This window comes from Crinia signifera, chromosome 9 (genome assembly GCF_055691185.1).
Source record: "Crinia signifera chromosome 9, ASM5569118v1, whole genome shotgun sequence".
Lineage (NCBI taxonomy): Eukaryota > Metazoa > Chordata > Amphibia > Anura > Myobatrachidae > Crinia > Crinia signifera.
The window spans coordinates 97,134,904-97,152,395 of NC_139225.1; the positions used below are offsets into that span (position 1 = coordinate 97,134,904).

Consider the following 17,492-nt stretch of genomic DNA (forward strand, 5'->3'; position numbering starts at 1 on the left):
CGTGTATTTCTGGCTACGATGGATGTGAACTCCTTATACACTGTGATACCCCATACGAATGGCCTCCGGGCACTACGGTCCAGATTGGATGAACGCCCAACATTAACACCATCGACTGACTTCTTGGTTGAACTGGCCGAAACCATACTCTATTACAACCACTTCATGTACCAGAGGAAGTACTACATCCGGGTATCTGGGACCGCAATGGGGTCTAACCTGGCACCCTCGTATGCGTGTACATACATGCTTGATATATATATATATATATATATATATATTCATCCGCATACTCATCTCCATCATTGGCCCCAAGCCTCTAGTTGTAGGTTGATTGAGTCCTTACTACTTATAGTTAAGATGTAATGTGTATTGATCTGTGGCGCTCTTTATTTGTACTTGATTTTTGTTATTTATTCAATGTTATGCCAAATTTTGTCTCCCTGTATGGTTCCTTTGTACGGCGCTGCGAAACACTTGTGGCACCTTATAAATAAAATTATAATAATCATTTTATATATATATATATATATATATATATATATATATATATATATATATATACACACATATACATAGTATATATATCAGATGATATCAAAGTGAGTCAGTGGTAAACTGCAAGAAGGAGCATACAGTACCTTTTTTGCGCTGTGCTGAGACTCCAGCCCTGATTAGTAGAAGCATCGAGGGGGAGGAAGTGGCAGGAAACCGAGCAGAGGAGGGAGGGCTTGTTTGCTCTTTTTTTTTAACTGCATGCCGCTGTCAGTCTTGGCTCTGGCCAGCGTGTAGGGGAGGAGGAGGGTTGAGCTGGGGGAGATGCAGCTCCGGCAGTCCGCTGGTTGCTGGACGAACAGATGCGACGGTTCCTAGTGCCCATCCACTCTATCATATTTGCCGGGGCTGCTGTTCTCCTTTGGGGGAGGGCAAAAACAACAGGGGGGTCCACCTATGCTCCCACATATTCCTATGGCCATTGCATAAAGTCTGCACTCCAAAGCTGGCACTGTGTAGTGTGTAGGGGCGGCATCAGAGAAGGAGGTGGCCTCCAGCGGCTGCAGGTTCAGTTTGTGTCTGTCCCTGCGGCAGCAACTGTTATTCATTGTGCTCCCCACAGACCCCGCGGCACTGGCTCCCCCAAGCCACCGCGGGGTTTGCTGCATGATAGTTACGCCACTGTATGTGAACCATCTGACCAAAGTAAATGACACCCTGCATGCATTTGGGGGTGTTAACCCAGCAATTTGTGGCAATTTGTGGCGGTGCTCCAGAAAACGCAGGGGTTCCCCTGCCGTTGGTACAGAGAACTGCTGATGTCATCAGCGGCCTCCTTTTTCCTGCAGCCTTTGCAGTGCTGAGTGAGTCTGGGGGAGGTTTAAACACCTCCATCTTATCATGTGTGCACCAAAGGTTCGTGCACGATGGTGATCCCTACCTCCCAGCGAGCGCAGAACTGTTGCAGTGCTGCTGTAATGAATGGCATGGTGCCCCTGAGAGAGAGACCGGGGCTTGCATGCCCGCTGTGCCTATGCCCCCTAAATCTGGTATATATATATATATATATATATATATATATGTAGAAGATGATTGGCACTCCGGATCTAGCATGGGAAGATGTGCCGCGGTGCCTTCCAAACTTACATATACACAAATACACTCTCACTGATGGATAGGTGGCACTCCACGGGCTTGTCAAAAAATCAAATGATACATCATAATGATGACACAACAATGGAACTTTGGATGGAACTCTGTTGTTTCATCATTATGCTTCAAATATCATTTGATTTTTTAGCTCAAAGTTTGTTGAACTTTTTTCATGTCGACATTTTCCACAACATAATTTTGACCATGTAGACCTATTGACCATGTTGTCCTTTTGGCTGTCGACCAATTGAACCTGTCCACCTATTGACTGTCGACCTTGTACTCGTACCACTGGGATTGCAGACCGGTTGGGAGTACTTAAAAATCGTATCGGGAATGGTGGAAGAAAAAGTCTCCAGATGGCGAGAACCCCATCACATCACTTAATGTTCCATCTGCAGTGTCACCAGTGTCTCCTCGTGCTTTTGCCTGACCAGCAATCCACTGGGAGCTATCGTGCTGCCCTCAGACATTGGCGTTTATCTGCCCTGTGCTGACATGGGTGGAGGAAGCAGCAGCATTAATCCTACAAGCATTAACGGGAACCCTAGGGACAGTCCACAGCCAGCGGCCAGATGGACCCGATTCCTGACCGCAAACTACTCCTCTACTACTCCGGACACAGATACGCATACCACTCACTTCCACTTCACTCGTCAGTACTGTGAATGTTGGGAACTGCTACGGAAGGCAAAACTTCGACCTAATGCCTACCTCCCAACCCCGCACTGTCACCAATATCCACTTTCCATCCCCTCAAGTGGCATGTTAGAAGTTCCACAGCCGCTGCCACCTGCATAAAGTACAACCAGAATGTCTTCCTCCTAGACATCCTTAATCTTGTGATAGGCTGATTAGGTAGCACCCCCCAGATCCTGGCACCCTAGGCAGCTGCCTAAAACTCCCTAATGGTAGTACTGACCCTTTTCAGGAAAAAAGTCAGTTAACCCACTGTCAAAAGTGGTTTCATGGATAAAATAAAAAGAGACAAAACAATACTTATTCATACCTCCCAACATGACGCTCTCCGGGGAGGGGGACTCATCGCTCTGTTCCTGGACTTCCCTCTTAATGTATGATTGCCAACACCTGTGTTGAACAGGTTAATTGCTGAAAGAGGAGTTTCAACACAGGTGATGGCAATCATACATTAAGAGGGAAGTCCAGGAACAGAGCATTGTGTCCCTACTGGAGAGGGTCATGTTGGGAGGTTTGTTTATTGATAAGATTGTAAATATGAATAATAGAAAATATTACTGCTCAGAGTCAGAATGTTGGTAGCTGTGTAGTGTCCTGTTTATCAATCCCTTTAATTGGCCTAAAGGGATTGCTAACTATTTGCCATGTAGGTGTATTGTGGGGGTGTTCCAGACATGTTCCTGCAAGCAGGCTGCATACCAGGCCATGTTCAGATCATAGTTGACTACTCTCCTGCATTCTGCAGGAGACTCCCTGAAACAGCAGAAATCTCCCTCTCTCCCTCAACAAGGTGCGTACACACGGGGGAGATTATTGCAAATATCGCTAGAAATATGGTCGCTGAGTGACCATATTGCCAGTGATTGTAGTGTGCACCAGCGATTAATCGCTGGGTACGCACTCCCATTTTCAGCCCCTGAATGGTCGCTGGTCAGAGGAGCATGCTCCTCCGACCAGCGACTTCCCCTGCCTCTACTCCCGGCAGTGTGACATTTTCATCTGCGACCATCTCTGGTCGCAGATGAAAACGGGACACTGAGCAATATGATTGCTGAGCAATATATTGCCAGCGATCATATTGCCCCGTGTGTACGCACTTTTAGTCTAGCAATCTCCCTCATTTCACCTAGTCCACATTACACTGTTACATCATAGTAACCTCCCCTCGTGCATTCTGCAGGAGACTCCCTGACATCAATCTCCCTCTATCTCTCATTAGTCCTGCAATCTCCCTCATGTCACCTAGCCCACATTACACTGTTACATATTTGGGTAAAAAAGGAATGAGATTGATACATTTACATAGAATCATCTGCACCATTTCCCAGCACTTTAGCAAGTATAGTAGCTCTTACTAACTGCTTTGGGGCTCATGTACATTTGGATATAAGTCATTTTAGAAGATTCCTCTCAGATGTAGCAGTGCACACCCACGCTTCTAGGTGCCACATTCACAATCTCTTTTGACAATGTCTCCATATATGGAACTAGACACGCTCTTTGGGTGAAGCATGACACGCCCCCTCAATGGGGCGCTGTGCAAAATTCTACTACCACTAAAATCTCCCTTAAACTCTCTCAAAAGTAGGCAAGTACGGTTGAGATGGAAGAAAAGAATGTCTCTGTGTGGTGCACCTAGAGAGTTTCTAAAATGTCACTTTTATTCAATAATTTTTTTTAAAAACTGCGAAATATAAAACACATATACACATGAAACAAAACAATGACATATAAAAAGGATATAGAATCCTCACACCGTGGGTCCCCAGGGTATGTCTCCCTTCAGTATGGTAGTTAGCTGAAGTATGTGTTTTTAGAACTGCTATCTTGACCCTATAGGTATATGGCAGTGTTGACACAGTATGTCGGCATCTCTGATCCGGAAAAATTTAATTAGCAGATGTGGGTATGGATAACATATATAATTGGCGGCGGGAGTGAGATGAATGCTGTTTTATTTCCGTGTGATGCCGTAAGCCTGGATTTCTCAGTATTCGGCAGGGAAAACAGCAATAAACACAAGCCGCCGCAGTTTATCTGCTATGAGTGACAGCGGTTAAAGTACACCGCTGCACTCTCATTACTCTGTCTGCCTGGAGGTGCTGTAAGCTGGACACCGTGTGCCACGGTGAGACACAGCATCTTCAAGCTAAGACGGGTATGTTACCAGGACCGAGGCCGCTCATTAGGTTTAAGCTAAACAGTTTTAAAATTTGGTACTTGTTTCCTAGCACGGCGCCCGTCGGGTTGATCGCATGCCTTAACTTTAAGGTACTTAAGGCATGCGATCGACGCAATGGATCCGATTTTATGTCAATCACCATTGTATTTGCCGGTGAAAGACGAGGGGCGGCGGTACGTGTCCTCCGACCTTTTCATACCCCCACTATCCACGTCGGCGTGGAGTTGATTTTATATAGCGCGAGGGGATGCGTATACCTGTGAAGTTATGCGAATCCCCTCGCCACGCTTTGGGCTCGGTGGCTTGCTGCGCTCGCCACACTATATAAAGTCAACTCCACGCCGACGTGGATAGTGGGGGTATGAAAAGGTCGGAGGACGCGTACCACCGCCCCTCGCGGGCTTGCTGCGCTCACCACGCTTCGCTTTGGTGTCAATAGTGGGGTGGCGTTAACAATGGAGGGCCATTTCACCCATCGGGGGGGTTTGCTATTAAAATGGGGGGTTTGTGGGCTTTTTACATTGAAATCAATGTAAAATCGGGTCTCAGGGACCATCTTACATTGATTCGACGCAATTTTTTCCAACCCGATCAATACAATCAAAATCGTAGGCGCCGTGCTAGGAAACAAGTACCCAAAATTTTAACATTTCATGAGGGAGGGGGAGGCTGGGAGCACACACATGATGTGTGGTCTGCGTACGCTTCGCAGAGAGAGCTTCAGAGGACCAACAGTCCTGGTCAATTGGTCCTCTGAAGCTCTCTCTGCCGTTCACGCAATTCTGCGTAACGGGCAGTAAGTGGTGTTGCTGCCAAAACACCACAGCCTCCTCCTCAGATGTAGGCAAGGTGAACATGGTCACTTGTTCACCTGCCACGCCGGTTACTTCTGTCATACTCTAAGAACATCCATCACTGTCAGCTTATCACCTCAGAATACTTCCGCAAGTTCTGACTGACTACGCTATTTCTATAGCTTTAGCTTATTCAGAAAGCATAGCTACAGTAACTGACAAATGTCTATCAATACTCTATTCAAATAAACTACTGAGATCGCATCGCATTGCATTACTTTGCATCGCATGGACCGCATGGCACTAAAACGGGACATGCAATGTGATTTCCTTGCAAAAGCGTGCGTATGTTAATTGGGTGCCCGTCTACTACATAAGTACCTACATTTATTAAAGTGGGAGTTCTATTGAAGAAGGAGGGATGTTGCCTATAGCAACCAATCAGATTCATCTTCTTATTTATTGAGCGCCTTCTAGAAGATAATAGATAGAATCTATATTCCCGTCCCTCATACATGACCCATTCCATTAGGTACAAAATGCGCTGTTTCTGCACTTCCCTCTTAATTGATAATTGCAGTCACCTGTGTTGAACTAGGTAGTTCAGTGATGATAACGGTATTTCAGCAAAGGTGAAGGCAATCCTAAATTAAGGAAGAAGTCCAGAAGCAGATAATTTTGTACCTAATGGAATGGGTCATGTTGGAGGGTATGTTTCCATTTTCAATAGAACTCCCATCTTAGTAAATAAACACCTTTGAGTCCTTTATGTGTAGGCTTGCCATACTATTGTATTCCCTTTAAGCCAGAACACTAATACCCCTTTCACATCGCACTTTTAAAACGGTATATTGCCGTTTTTTTTTCCATTTTAAAACGTTTAAGGCTGCAATGTGAAAGTGCCAGAGTTGATTTACCGGTTAAAGTTAACCGGTATTTCAACACGGTTAAAAAGCAGAGTCCTACACGTTTTAAAGCCGTTTTTTTGGCAGTTTGAACAGCTCTATTTCAATGGCTTGAAACGTGTCCCTTGGGGGTTAAACGGGTTGAATGTTTGAATGGTATTAAATGATTTTTAAAACGGTTTTCACCTGCAATGTGAAAGGTCTCAAGGCTTAGACCCGTTTTAAAGTCCCATTTAAGAATACTGTGTCATTACCCATTTCTGCAATGTGAAAGCAGTATAACTAATTGCACAGGTTCTGTGGCTGGCTGACTTTAAGCCTGCACAGCATCTGGTTTACTCAGTCACAGAACCTGTAAGGCATAAATGTCCCTGTTTAAAGGGATAGTAGTATGTGAACTTACTTATATGCAGGATGTGAGAGCACAAACACATTTATCTTCAATCTCTACTCATTAAGGACCAGATGCACTAAGCTCAAAAAGTGATAAAACGGAGAGTGGTAAACAACCAACCAATCAGCTCCTAAATGTCAGTTTTCAAATCCACCCTTTACCATGACAGTTGGGGCTGATTGGCTGGCTGTTTATCCCTCTCCATTTCATCACTTTTTGAAGCTTGATGATACATCTGGCCATAACTCTCTCTACTTATTTGTTTTGCCAGCAATTAGCAACCCAAATCTATTTCCTTTCCTCTGCTTTCATTTATACCTTTGTGAGCACAATCTTTCCCTATTCATTTCACTTCTTCACAGTCGCACACCAGTGTTTCCTTTCCATTTTACCCAGTACTCTTTCTTCTCTCTGTACTTGGGCCTTTGATCAGCTTAACTGGAAATTACTTCAATTATAATAACTTTTGTTAAACTCTGCAGTGATATACAATATATCCATGATGCTATGTAATCATTTATTGTACAGGCTTGAACTTTGCATGCAAATGGCAAAGAAGGGTTAAATTGTAGCCTGGGCTGTGGGAGGGGCGGTGCAGCACCTGAAGTGCAGGTAATACAGGGAGGAGCTGTGGACTCAGCAGTGAAAAGAAAACAGAGCTAGCTCCTTGTATTCAGGACATACACTTCAGCACTGGTTTGGGAGCTGTACAGGATCTTGGCTGTTTGCTTTGTTGGGAAGAAAAATGAGGCTCAAGTCAGGGCGAGACAAAGTTTCCTGGCACCAGGTGGCTTATTCTCTGTTGTTGCTGTATCTTCTGGCTGTACAGGGTTCTGTTGCTGATGTTCTATGGACAGCTAATGTGAACTACTCCTATGTATTGGAAAATAGGACCCTTTCGGAAGAGAGTGAGCTTGGAGTCTATGGCCACGACTCGCCAGTGGAGAGGGCAGCTGGACTGGTGGTTCTGCCAAAGAGAAAATTGTCAAATGATGCATGTCCACCACATTTGAATTTTAGTGTCCCAGTGAACTATGATGGTCCTTGGATCGCTATTATTCCACGAGGGGGCTGCTCTTTTAGTGAAAAGATCAACGCTGCTGCTGCGGCAGGGGCCGATGCTGTGGTTATATACAACAACAAGGGAGATGACAATGAGGTTGTTGAAATGTCTCATGCTGGTGAGTCCCAAAAGTCTAGAATTACTGTATTGTTACCTGCGGTTCAGGTGTGTTCTGATTAGCCCAATCTTTTAGTATGTATCCCTTCTGACACATACTGTATAAGTCTCTCTGTATACATCTCTGGCTTTCAGTTAAACGTTGCTCAATAGTCCAAGACTATATTTATCCCTAACTGATGTCATTTTGTGGCCTAATACTATGTATGTGCTGGCCTGGTTGATGTGTGCTAGATCCTATTAAATCTGACACATACTGTAAAAGGACTCTTTTTGAACTCCACCCTGTATGCCGGTGTATATCTTCAGCCTAACTATAATTGCATACATACTGTATATTCCTTGTCATTGTGGACGTATGATTTGTGTGTAAATGACTGAGACCGGAATCTTGGGCATTTAAACTTTTATATTTGTGCTATCCTTTTGTTGTATGATGTAGTCAGGCCAATGATTGCGCAGTGCCTGGCCACAGCTGAGAACCATATCGGGCATGAAAAATCATTCGCAAAAAGAGGCAATTTTATCGCCCCCCCCCCCCCCTCACCCAGTCAGACAGGCCAATCTGACAAAGTATGGCAATGTGAGATAATTGGTGTAATGGTGTATCGCCAGCATAAGCAGTAGATTTTGTTACAATCTTAATTGTCCCAAATACAGACTTCACTTCTCCCATTCTGATTGGCTTTTGAGCAACTGTGCAGCTCCTTAAGCTGGGTGCACACCAATGGATATATCCGCAGATATGGCTACAGAAGGATCGGGCATCGTGTTCACCATACACAATCCGATCCGTTGGGACTGCCCTCACAAATGGACTTGTGCGTTTGCATACACCTGCCCACTGAGCTGTCAATCACTGGTGGCGAGCCGCTGTATGGGTGGTCGTTGGATCACCCGTATGCATCGGCTGTGTTGCACGACATGTGAACGACATTCAAATAAATCGTTCGTACACACTGGCCGATGGTGCATTGATATCTGGCCAGTGCATATGCTCCTCTACAGGCTGTTTGAAAAATTACAGGTAGGAGCTGGTTGTTTACCACTCTCCACTTTATCACTTTTTGAAGCTTAATACATCTGGCCCTGAGTTCTTCTATTTGCAAATATAGTTTTATTTTTCATTGGTGGGTCAGTTGTAGTATTCAGTCATACGGAATGCAGCGTTATGATATATGGTGGTTTTATCATTCACTGACCACTTAATGGTGCCAGTTAGGTGTTCTATTAATATGGGTTTTAATTCGGAGAGTATCTTGCTGGGTATAGTAGGCTAAAGCCATCTCAAATTTGGAGCGATCACAAGAGTAGTCTGGCGGTTTTGTCTGTGTTGCAGTAGATCCCTTGTTAAATGGGAACTCCATCCTTCAGTAAGGAAGGGGGGTTATTACCCCGGGAAAGTCTCCTACATGAGCCCCGTCCCTTGCAGAAAATACTTTTATTGAACAAATTGGACTTGCTCATAGGTGACACTGGCCACATTCTTAATAAACCCGATGTGTAATATGATCAGGTTAGCTTACAATTCACCGGAGGACTCTGCCCTGTCCGTGTCAAGGTGCCCCCATACGGTGCAATTTTGGGATGCAATTTAAACTGTTTCGTTCAAATTGCACAGTTTATTTTTCCATGCAATGCGCGCACTCCCGTGTAGTCCATATTGCAAGACAAAATAGTATGTGCAGGCAGGTATTTTTGTACTACACTGTGGGCTTTATTCTAGTTTACTCTTTCTGACCAAATCCTCCTTAGATGGACAAAACCATGTGCACTGCAGGTGGGGCAGATGTTACTTGTGCAGAGAGAATTCGATTTGGGTGGGGGTTTTACTTCAAAGTGAGATCTATATTAGAGTGTACAAATAAAGCAGTCAGTATCTTCCCTGCACAGAAACAAAATAACTCACCCAAATCTAATTCTATCTGCACAAGTAACATCTGCCCACCTGCAGTGCACATGGTTTTGTCCATCTAAGAAGGATTTTGTCAGAGTGAACTAGAATAAGGCCCTGTATGTAGTTCAAATCGCACCTTGTTTAGATAGCTCTAGCAGTCTCCTAGCAAATAAAACTTTGTCCTATCATAGCAGCCTACTAGTCAAGCCTCTATATCTATATATATCTATCTCTATCAGGGCTGACCCAGGTTCAGTGTAAATGGTGCAGACCCAGGTCAAAGTGCTGTGTAAATGGGGTATAAAGCAGGGTCAGACCCTGGATACTCCAGCATTCAAAGGCAGGGCTGACCCAGGTTCAGTGTTTTTTAGGGGGTAGATGGGGAGTACTGTCCCTGGGTGCTGGGAGGAGGGGGGTCCCTGCGGCTGCTGAGGGGAGGGGGGGTACCTGTCAGCCTGAGGTCGGAGCTCAGCAGAGGAGATGATGTGCGCCGCTGTTGTACCACTCCCCGCAGCCGCGAAGTTCCTGCGGCGAATGTACAGTCAGTGGTTTGGGTCCCTCTGGCGCATGGGAACTAGTACTAGTTCCTATGCGCTGGAGGGACCGCCGACACTGACTGTCCATTCGCCGCAGGGACCGGCTGCCGGGGGATGGTACAGCAGCGGCGCACATCATCCCCTCTGCTGAGCTCCGACCGCAGGCTGACAGGACAGGTACCCCCCCCTCCCCTCAGCAGCCGCAAGGACCCCCCCCCTTCCTCCCGCAGCAGCTGGGCACATCTTCCCCAGCGCTGCACGCTGTGGACCCGCTGCGGGTGCCTGCACCCGCAGCGGGACCATTTACACCGCCATTTACATGGGTTCTACCCAGGTCAGGACCTGGGTAGAGGACCCGTGTAAATGGACACTGATATACCCCATTTACACCGCCGATGATCCGGGTCTGACCCGCAGCTGACCCAGATTTTTCGGCGGTGTAAAAGGGGTATAACTTTCATCCCCATTTTTTTTAATGCCATCCTTGTGTTTATGGAATCATTTATGTTGTAGCAGGATCACATGATCCATTTCCTGTAGTCTTCTTTATTTGTTGTGGCCATTCTCAAATTGTTGGCTGCACGTCAGTCCTGATTCAGGGATGTTAATACAAACCAATGGTATACTGTACATATGGGGGGAAATTTATAGGTTGAGAGATTTGGTAAGAAATCTCAAGCTTTTTTTAAAGCGGCAATCATTTACACTGCAAAACCAGTTTGATTTTGAATAATAAATGATTGCCGCTTTAAAAAAAACTGGAGATTTCTGACCAAATCTCTCACTTGCTGAATCTCTCCTCCTTTTAAATTTCACCCATGATGTTTTGTGTACTGTGCAGGACCTTTACTGTGTCATTGGATGCCAAAGCCCCCTAATTTGCAGTAGGATTGACCAGCTGTGTCTGTTTGCGGGAGAGGCGACTATGGTGTGTGTTTGTTTTATAGTGGTGGCCTGTATCTTCCGTTTTGTTGTAGTTCCTGGGCCAGTGTCTTCCAATACAGATTTAATGGCCTCTCCAGTGTGAAATCCCTTACCGTCTTAGCTACTATGATGGCCGATGTTCACACAGAGTGATTGGATGCTGCGTCTTTGGACACGGCGGTGGATCGCATGTACATGCAATAAGCATTGATTAACACAAGACACCTCCTGCAGCCCTATTATGTTTTGCACCGCAGCTGCTGTGCTTATAGCATCCATCTCTGAATTGGAACCGTTGGCCAAGAAGTTCCTTTCACTGCCAAGAATTTTGCTGGGATAGCCTCTATTCTTTGATCCCAGGAAAATAAATCTATGTTGCCACTATATGCAGTGTTAAATGTTAATTCACATGGCAGTATTGCACTTCTTGTCGAATGGGGTACTTGGTCTCATAAAGGTTAAATGCAAACCTACAGTAGTATCTATTCCTATACTTAAACTAGTAGTGGTGTTGGCGGGATGACAATGGTTGGCTGCTGTAATCTCTTGACCATCTATTAATAGATGAAAGTGCAGCTAATCTGATCTAGCACACACCCTTCATGATTTAAAGAAAGTGTCAAGATGATTGTTTGCAAGTTTCACTGCCTCCTATTCTATAAAAGGATCAATTTGTGACCAGTAAATTACTATGGTAACCAGATACGCTTCTTTGTTCTTTTCATTCACAGATAAAGAAAAAGACAATAGGAGCTGTTTATTTTTGTTTTAGTACTACTGTATTTTGGAAATAGTATACACTTCACTAGAGGGAATTGCAGGTTCAAACATTTCTGTAACTTGCAGATAAGACGGGTCTTTACATGTTCCAACAGTCTCCCTTTTACTATACGGACACCCACAGGATCTTTACAAGTGGATATTGATATTGCAATATTTCAAATGTGAAGAACTTTGATTAGATGTTTGCAAACCTGCTAAAAATCATCATTGTCTCCTGGATATGTCCTGAACCTGGGAGAAATGGGCAGTTTGGGGGGAACTCTAGGAGATCAGCAAATGGTATGGATCTCCTTGCAGAGTGGGAATGTCTCCTGTTGGGGTATTCCTCGTCTGTAGTGTACGTGGCCGGCAGGGGTGGTCCAATGATGCAATTTGCACTGAATCAAGTCATTGTGCCCCCCTGACTTGCAATGCTGGTAATCTCCAAATTGTGTAGCGGAGGCGGGGCTATGGTGACACGATCATGCAGTCTCTGCCTCATCCCCCACCCCTATTCAACATTACGAACCCGTGCCCCATCATGCCGTGCCATAGCCTCTGCTTGCGAACTGGCTGCCTCCTATTGGTGTGGACATTCTGAATATCAGCAGGTGTTCTAACTACTGCACCTGTCTAGTATTGCTAAGCTATTAATGGCTTAAAACAATCCTAACCTCGACCATTTCAGTCCTGGTTTTAAGATGTTAATGGTAGAGCCCAGATGATTAAATCAAGGAGACCAAGGTTTTAATCAGGTCATGTGCTCAAGCATGAATATACTTTTAAAATCTGGACTTTGACAGTGCAGGAACAAGAAAAGGGTGAGTTGTTCCAATACCCCCCCCCCTCTTTTCTTTGTGTGTGTGTGGGGGGGGGGGGGGGGCATCATTGCCAATTTGGTTGCCCAATACTGTGGGTCCATCTGCCTTTGCTCTCTTACAAAATGCCCCCTCTGAAATATCAAAAGTCAGTGACTTGTATGCATGTATTTGCATGTGAAAGCCTTTAGACTATGCTTTGACTTATCCCTTTTTCATTTGAATGCACTGCTTAAAGGGCTGGGTGGATTTCCTGTCTTGTGCACTAGATACTTTACATTTTATGCGGTGGTGGTTGGTGCTTGTTGTGACCTCTGTAGGTGCTAAGCACTGCACACACTGGACAACCGGCACCGAGGCAGATATAGTAAACTCTGACGTAAAGTTATTTAATGTATATGGGGCTTTACTACTTTTACATCTTTTTTGAGGAAGAGTGATTTGCTTTTTGGGAACTTCCATATTTGAAGTGAGGAGACTTTGTCCATAAGGGACAGACCTGGAAAATTATAATTTTTGGGTTGTTCTATAAGGCAGGTTCTCACTAGGGGGCCATCTGTGTCATCTTTACTAGTGCTGATTGGTTTGTGTGTGGTTTTTAACCCTACTCTATTTATCTGTATATCTGAGTCTAAATATAGCAGCTCCTTTTTTATAAAAGGTAATTGTATAATACATTTCAGAAGAGCACTTAAAAATTTTAAAATGCCAAATAACATTTAAGCTCCTTTTGGAAGTTGGTGATTGTGGCCAGTTCTTACAGTACAAGGTAAACGGTGCTTCTCTGGGTTACAGACTTACCCTAACTCTCCCTAATTCCATGTAAACCTCCCGGCATCAGTCTCTCTCTTGAGGTTGTCTTCTTGTTTCCCTGCTACTGATGACAGCACATGTTCCCGGCAGGGCAGATAAAAAATATATCTATCTCTCGATCTTCTCTGCACCCTAGGCAAAACTTCAACCCAACCTACTGCACCCCCCCCCCCCCCCCATACTGCCACCAATACCTTAAGGCAGGCATGTCCAAACTTTGGCCCTCCAGCTGTTGTGAAACTACAAGTCCCATCATGCCATGCCACAGTTTTGCTATTAGGGAATTCTAAAACTATGGCATGGCATGCTGGGTTGTGTAGTTTCACAACAGCTGGAGGGCCACAGTTTGGACTGCCTTAAGGCATACTTGACTAACATTCTGGAATGGCAGGGAGGATCCCAAAAATTGGGCTGTCCTCCTAGCCCCACCCCGGGAAAGTGGGCAAGTCCCCTGCTTTCCCTGGAGGCCTCCCTTTGCCACCCACAACAGAGTACAAGGAGGTAGGGGCAGCAAAGTAGGGAAGTACAGTATGCCTCAAGGGAAAGTATAGAGGTGAGGTCTTGGAGGTTCCACAAAAGACACCTGCATTAAGTACAACAAAAATCCCCATAGACATCCTTGACTTTTTTTTTTTTTTTTTTGATAGGCAGACTTGGTGGCACCCCTCCCCCACCCCTCTTGAGCATGGCGCCCTAGGCTAAAGCTGCCTAATGGTAAAGCCGGTCCTGGCTATATAAGAAACTGTAAATAGACCCATCTAATCCTGGATACTGAGTGTGACAAATATTCCCATGTTACTTAAGTAGCAGGCAGTCACGCCTATGTACAGTACACTCATCCATCTTGCCTCCTGTATTGCACACATTGTGGAAATGTGATGGTATTTTTGGTTAAGGAAATAGTTGGAAAAAAGTAGATAATGTTCTTATCACAGATAAGATATGGTTAAAGTACAAACTACCTGTCCATAAACTGTGCACTTATTACTCCTTTTAAATTGCTGCCATTTTATATAAGGAGTTATTTTGTTGTTAGGGAAGAGATTATACAACAAATGTTGCAATGTGGTTATTATCAGGAGAGCATGACGTTTGTTATTGTATATAATTCAATGACTATTTGTTAACCACATAAATGCAGCAAGCATGTCCTTTAAAACACATTGCTATAACCTAGAGCAGTGGTTCCCACCCTGGGGGTACTCTGCAGACCAGTTGAGGGTACTTGAAAATAATATTGGTAATGGTGGAAGATGAAAAAAAGTCTTTTGATGGCAGAAGAACCATGTTGTGTCACTTATGGTTCTGTCTTCAGCATCATCAGTGTCTCATTGTGCTTTTGCCTGACCAGCAATCCAATGGGAGCTTCCCATGCTGCCCTCTGACATCAGCGATCATCTGCCCTGCACTGACACGGGTGGAGGAAGCAGCAGCATTAATCCTACAGGTGTAAGTGGGAACCCTGGAGACAATACACAACCAGCGGCCAGACACAGAAGGGCACGATTCCTGTCCGCTACTCCTTAATATAAGGACACGCGTATCCGCTCACTTCCACTCCACTCATAAGTACTGTCTATATTTTAATTAGAGAGGAGGGGTACTCATCAATGAAAAGCCTAATCAAGGGGTACGGGAGAGAAAAAAAAGGTTGGGAACCACTGACCTAGAGGTATAGTGTTAAGGAAAAAAACAAAGCTTATTTATTACTTGGCCTGGCTGGTACCCCGCAGCAAGAGACTTCGTGCATCAAGATGGTTCTATTTAAGCATAAAATGTTATCCTGCGTCGTATATGTTGTTGCTGGAAAACAAAGCCAGTTTTCAGGAGAAAAACAAACAAACAAAAAGGTTCTAATTGGGTAGCCAGATAATGCACGTATACTGTATCGCTATATTTATTTAACAGTTTCTTATATAGCGCACACATATTCCGCAGCGCTTTACAGAGAATATTTGAACCTGCACATCAGTCCCCTAGGGTTAATTTTTGTTAGGAGCCATATAACCTACCAGTATAAGATTGGGTTGTGGGAGGAAACTGGAGTACCACACGGTTTTAGCCAATGTTTCACTTATTTTTTTTTTTTATTATTTTTTTTTTTTTTTTGCACAGCATGGGGATTGAATAGGGCTAGTCGAATTCGCTCTTTAAAAAAAAAAAAAAAAGTCCAAATGCGGGTTTTTTTGTTTTTTTTAAATTATTGGCACTGCTGACTCTTCATACTGGGGACATTGTTTTGAATGTAGCCAGGGCACTACCTGTGTGGTGGTATTGTTCACACTGTTTTCATTCTTGGGAGGAGGGGTTTCCTCAAACCAAGAATGTACTAGTGAGTTAAGGCCCCCATACATTAGTCCGACTTGTCCTAGGGACAAGTCGGACCTGATTTCCCCGGCAGCTCCCCGGGAGGTTTCACACAGGGAGGTTCCCCTGCGGGGAGCTGCAGGGGGAGAGCCGGGCAGAATCATCGGGCGAGGGGCCGGCCATAGTAAGCTGTCAAATAGGCAGCGGGCGGGGGGCGTTGGAGAGCCGGGCTGGTGACACAGGCAGCCTGCGGGGGTGGACGCCGGTGAACAGACGAGGGAGCTGGGCAGGAGGATCGGGGACTCACTCACTCTGCACTGCAAGCCAGGAAAAAAAAACAATACAAATGAATGGGAAGCCAGTGATTGGCTGAGAGCAATCACTGGCTGCCCATTCATTTGTAATGTATGTGTGTGTTTTTTTTTTTTTCTTTGCAGATGCAGAGTTGTCGCCGGTCCTCCTGCGCCCAGCTCCCTCGTCAGTTCACCGGCGTCCACCCCCGCACGCTGCCTGTGTCACCAGCCCGGCTCTCCTGCGCCCCCCCCCCCCCCCCCGTCTCAGCATCTGCTGACTCTGCCCGGCTCTCCCCCCGCCCGGAGGCTGCACATAAGATTTAGGAAATGTTATGTACAGGCGGTCCGACTGCCCGACTCCGATCCGATGTGCACGGGACCGCGCATCGGATCGGAGGGATGTCAAAACATGCGATTTGGCCCGAATCGTGCCCAAATTGTATAGTGTATGGGGGCCTTTACACTAGCTGACTCCTGACTAAATTGATGTTGGTGAATTTAGACTATAACCTCTAATAGAGCAGGGACCTGCTGATGTCCATTTTGAAATCTGCACTATAAATATACCGAAAAAATACATCTTTGAATTTTTGATATATAATTTGGTGGGACACCTATACTGAAGGCTAGTCAAATTAAAAGAACCACTTATTTAGGAATGTTGTAATTTCCATATAATTGTTTATCTTGTGAAGATTATTTGCGTGCAAAAGTAATGTTAGACACGACTCTAAACAAACTTCTAAGCAAATACAAATCGTCATCTGACTAAGCTTAAATGAGGTTTTCTCCAGATCTGGAAAAAAATTTCCATGCTCTCAAAAGGCGGTTCCCAATCCCTGCCCCCCCCCTTTTCTTTTCTCTCTTGTACCCTTTTGATTAGGCTTTTCATTTGAGTACTCTCTTTTTTTTAATTTTAAAGTGAGTGGTATGCATATCCTTATGTGTGCCCCTATATTAAGGATTAGCAGAGGCATAGCTAGGTGACATGGTACCACCCAGTGCTAGGGTATGTTTTGGCTGCCACAAAAAAATGGATTGCGCATTCTATATTACTCCCCCACACAGTAATGCCGTTACACATTATGCTGCCACACACTGCAATGCCTCCGCTAGTGCTGCTTTCACATATATAATGCCCTCCAGTCATAGGTGTGCGCAAGGGGGGGTGCGCCCCCCCCCCCACGATTGCAGCACGACCTAACAATCTGTAATTGTCAGAAATGGTGTGTGGTATTATATGTAATAGGCATCACAGCATGTGGCATAATGTGTAATGGCCATCACTTGTCAAATATTGTGTAATGGGCATCACGGTGTGAGGTGTAATGTTTATTGGGC

The 17,492-nt window shown here is 45.0% G+C and overlaps 1 protein-coding gene across 2 annotated transcripts in view; it reads left to right on the forward strand.

Moving 5' to 3' along the window:
- The window catches only part of RNF128 (ring finger protein 128), a 169,030-nt gene that overhangs the window by 97,009 nt on the left and 54,529 nt on the right, over positions 1–17,492 (forward strand). The window contains exon 1 of one of the 2 annotated variants that reach the window (XM_083159428.1): positions 7,261–7,802. The exons of the other annotated variant lie outside the window; for it this stretch is intronic. Coding sequence (XP_083015554.1) covers positions 7,367–7,802 — 436 coding nt within the window. The 5' untranslated portion in view covers positions 7,261–7,366. Of the gene's footprint in view, positions 1–7,260; positions 7,803–17,492 lie in introns of those variants that run through there. 2 annotated transcript variants of the gene reach the window in all.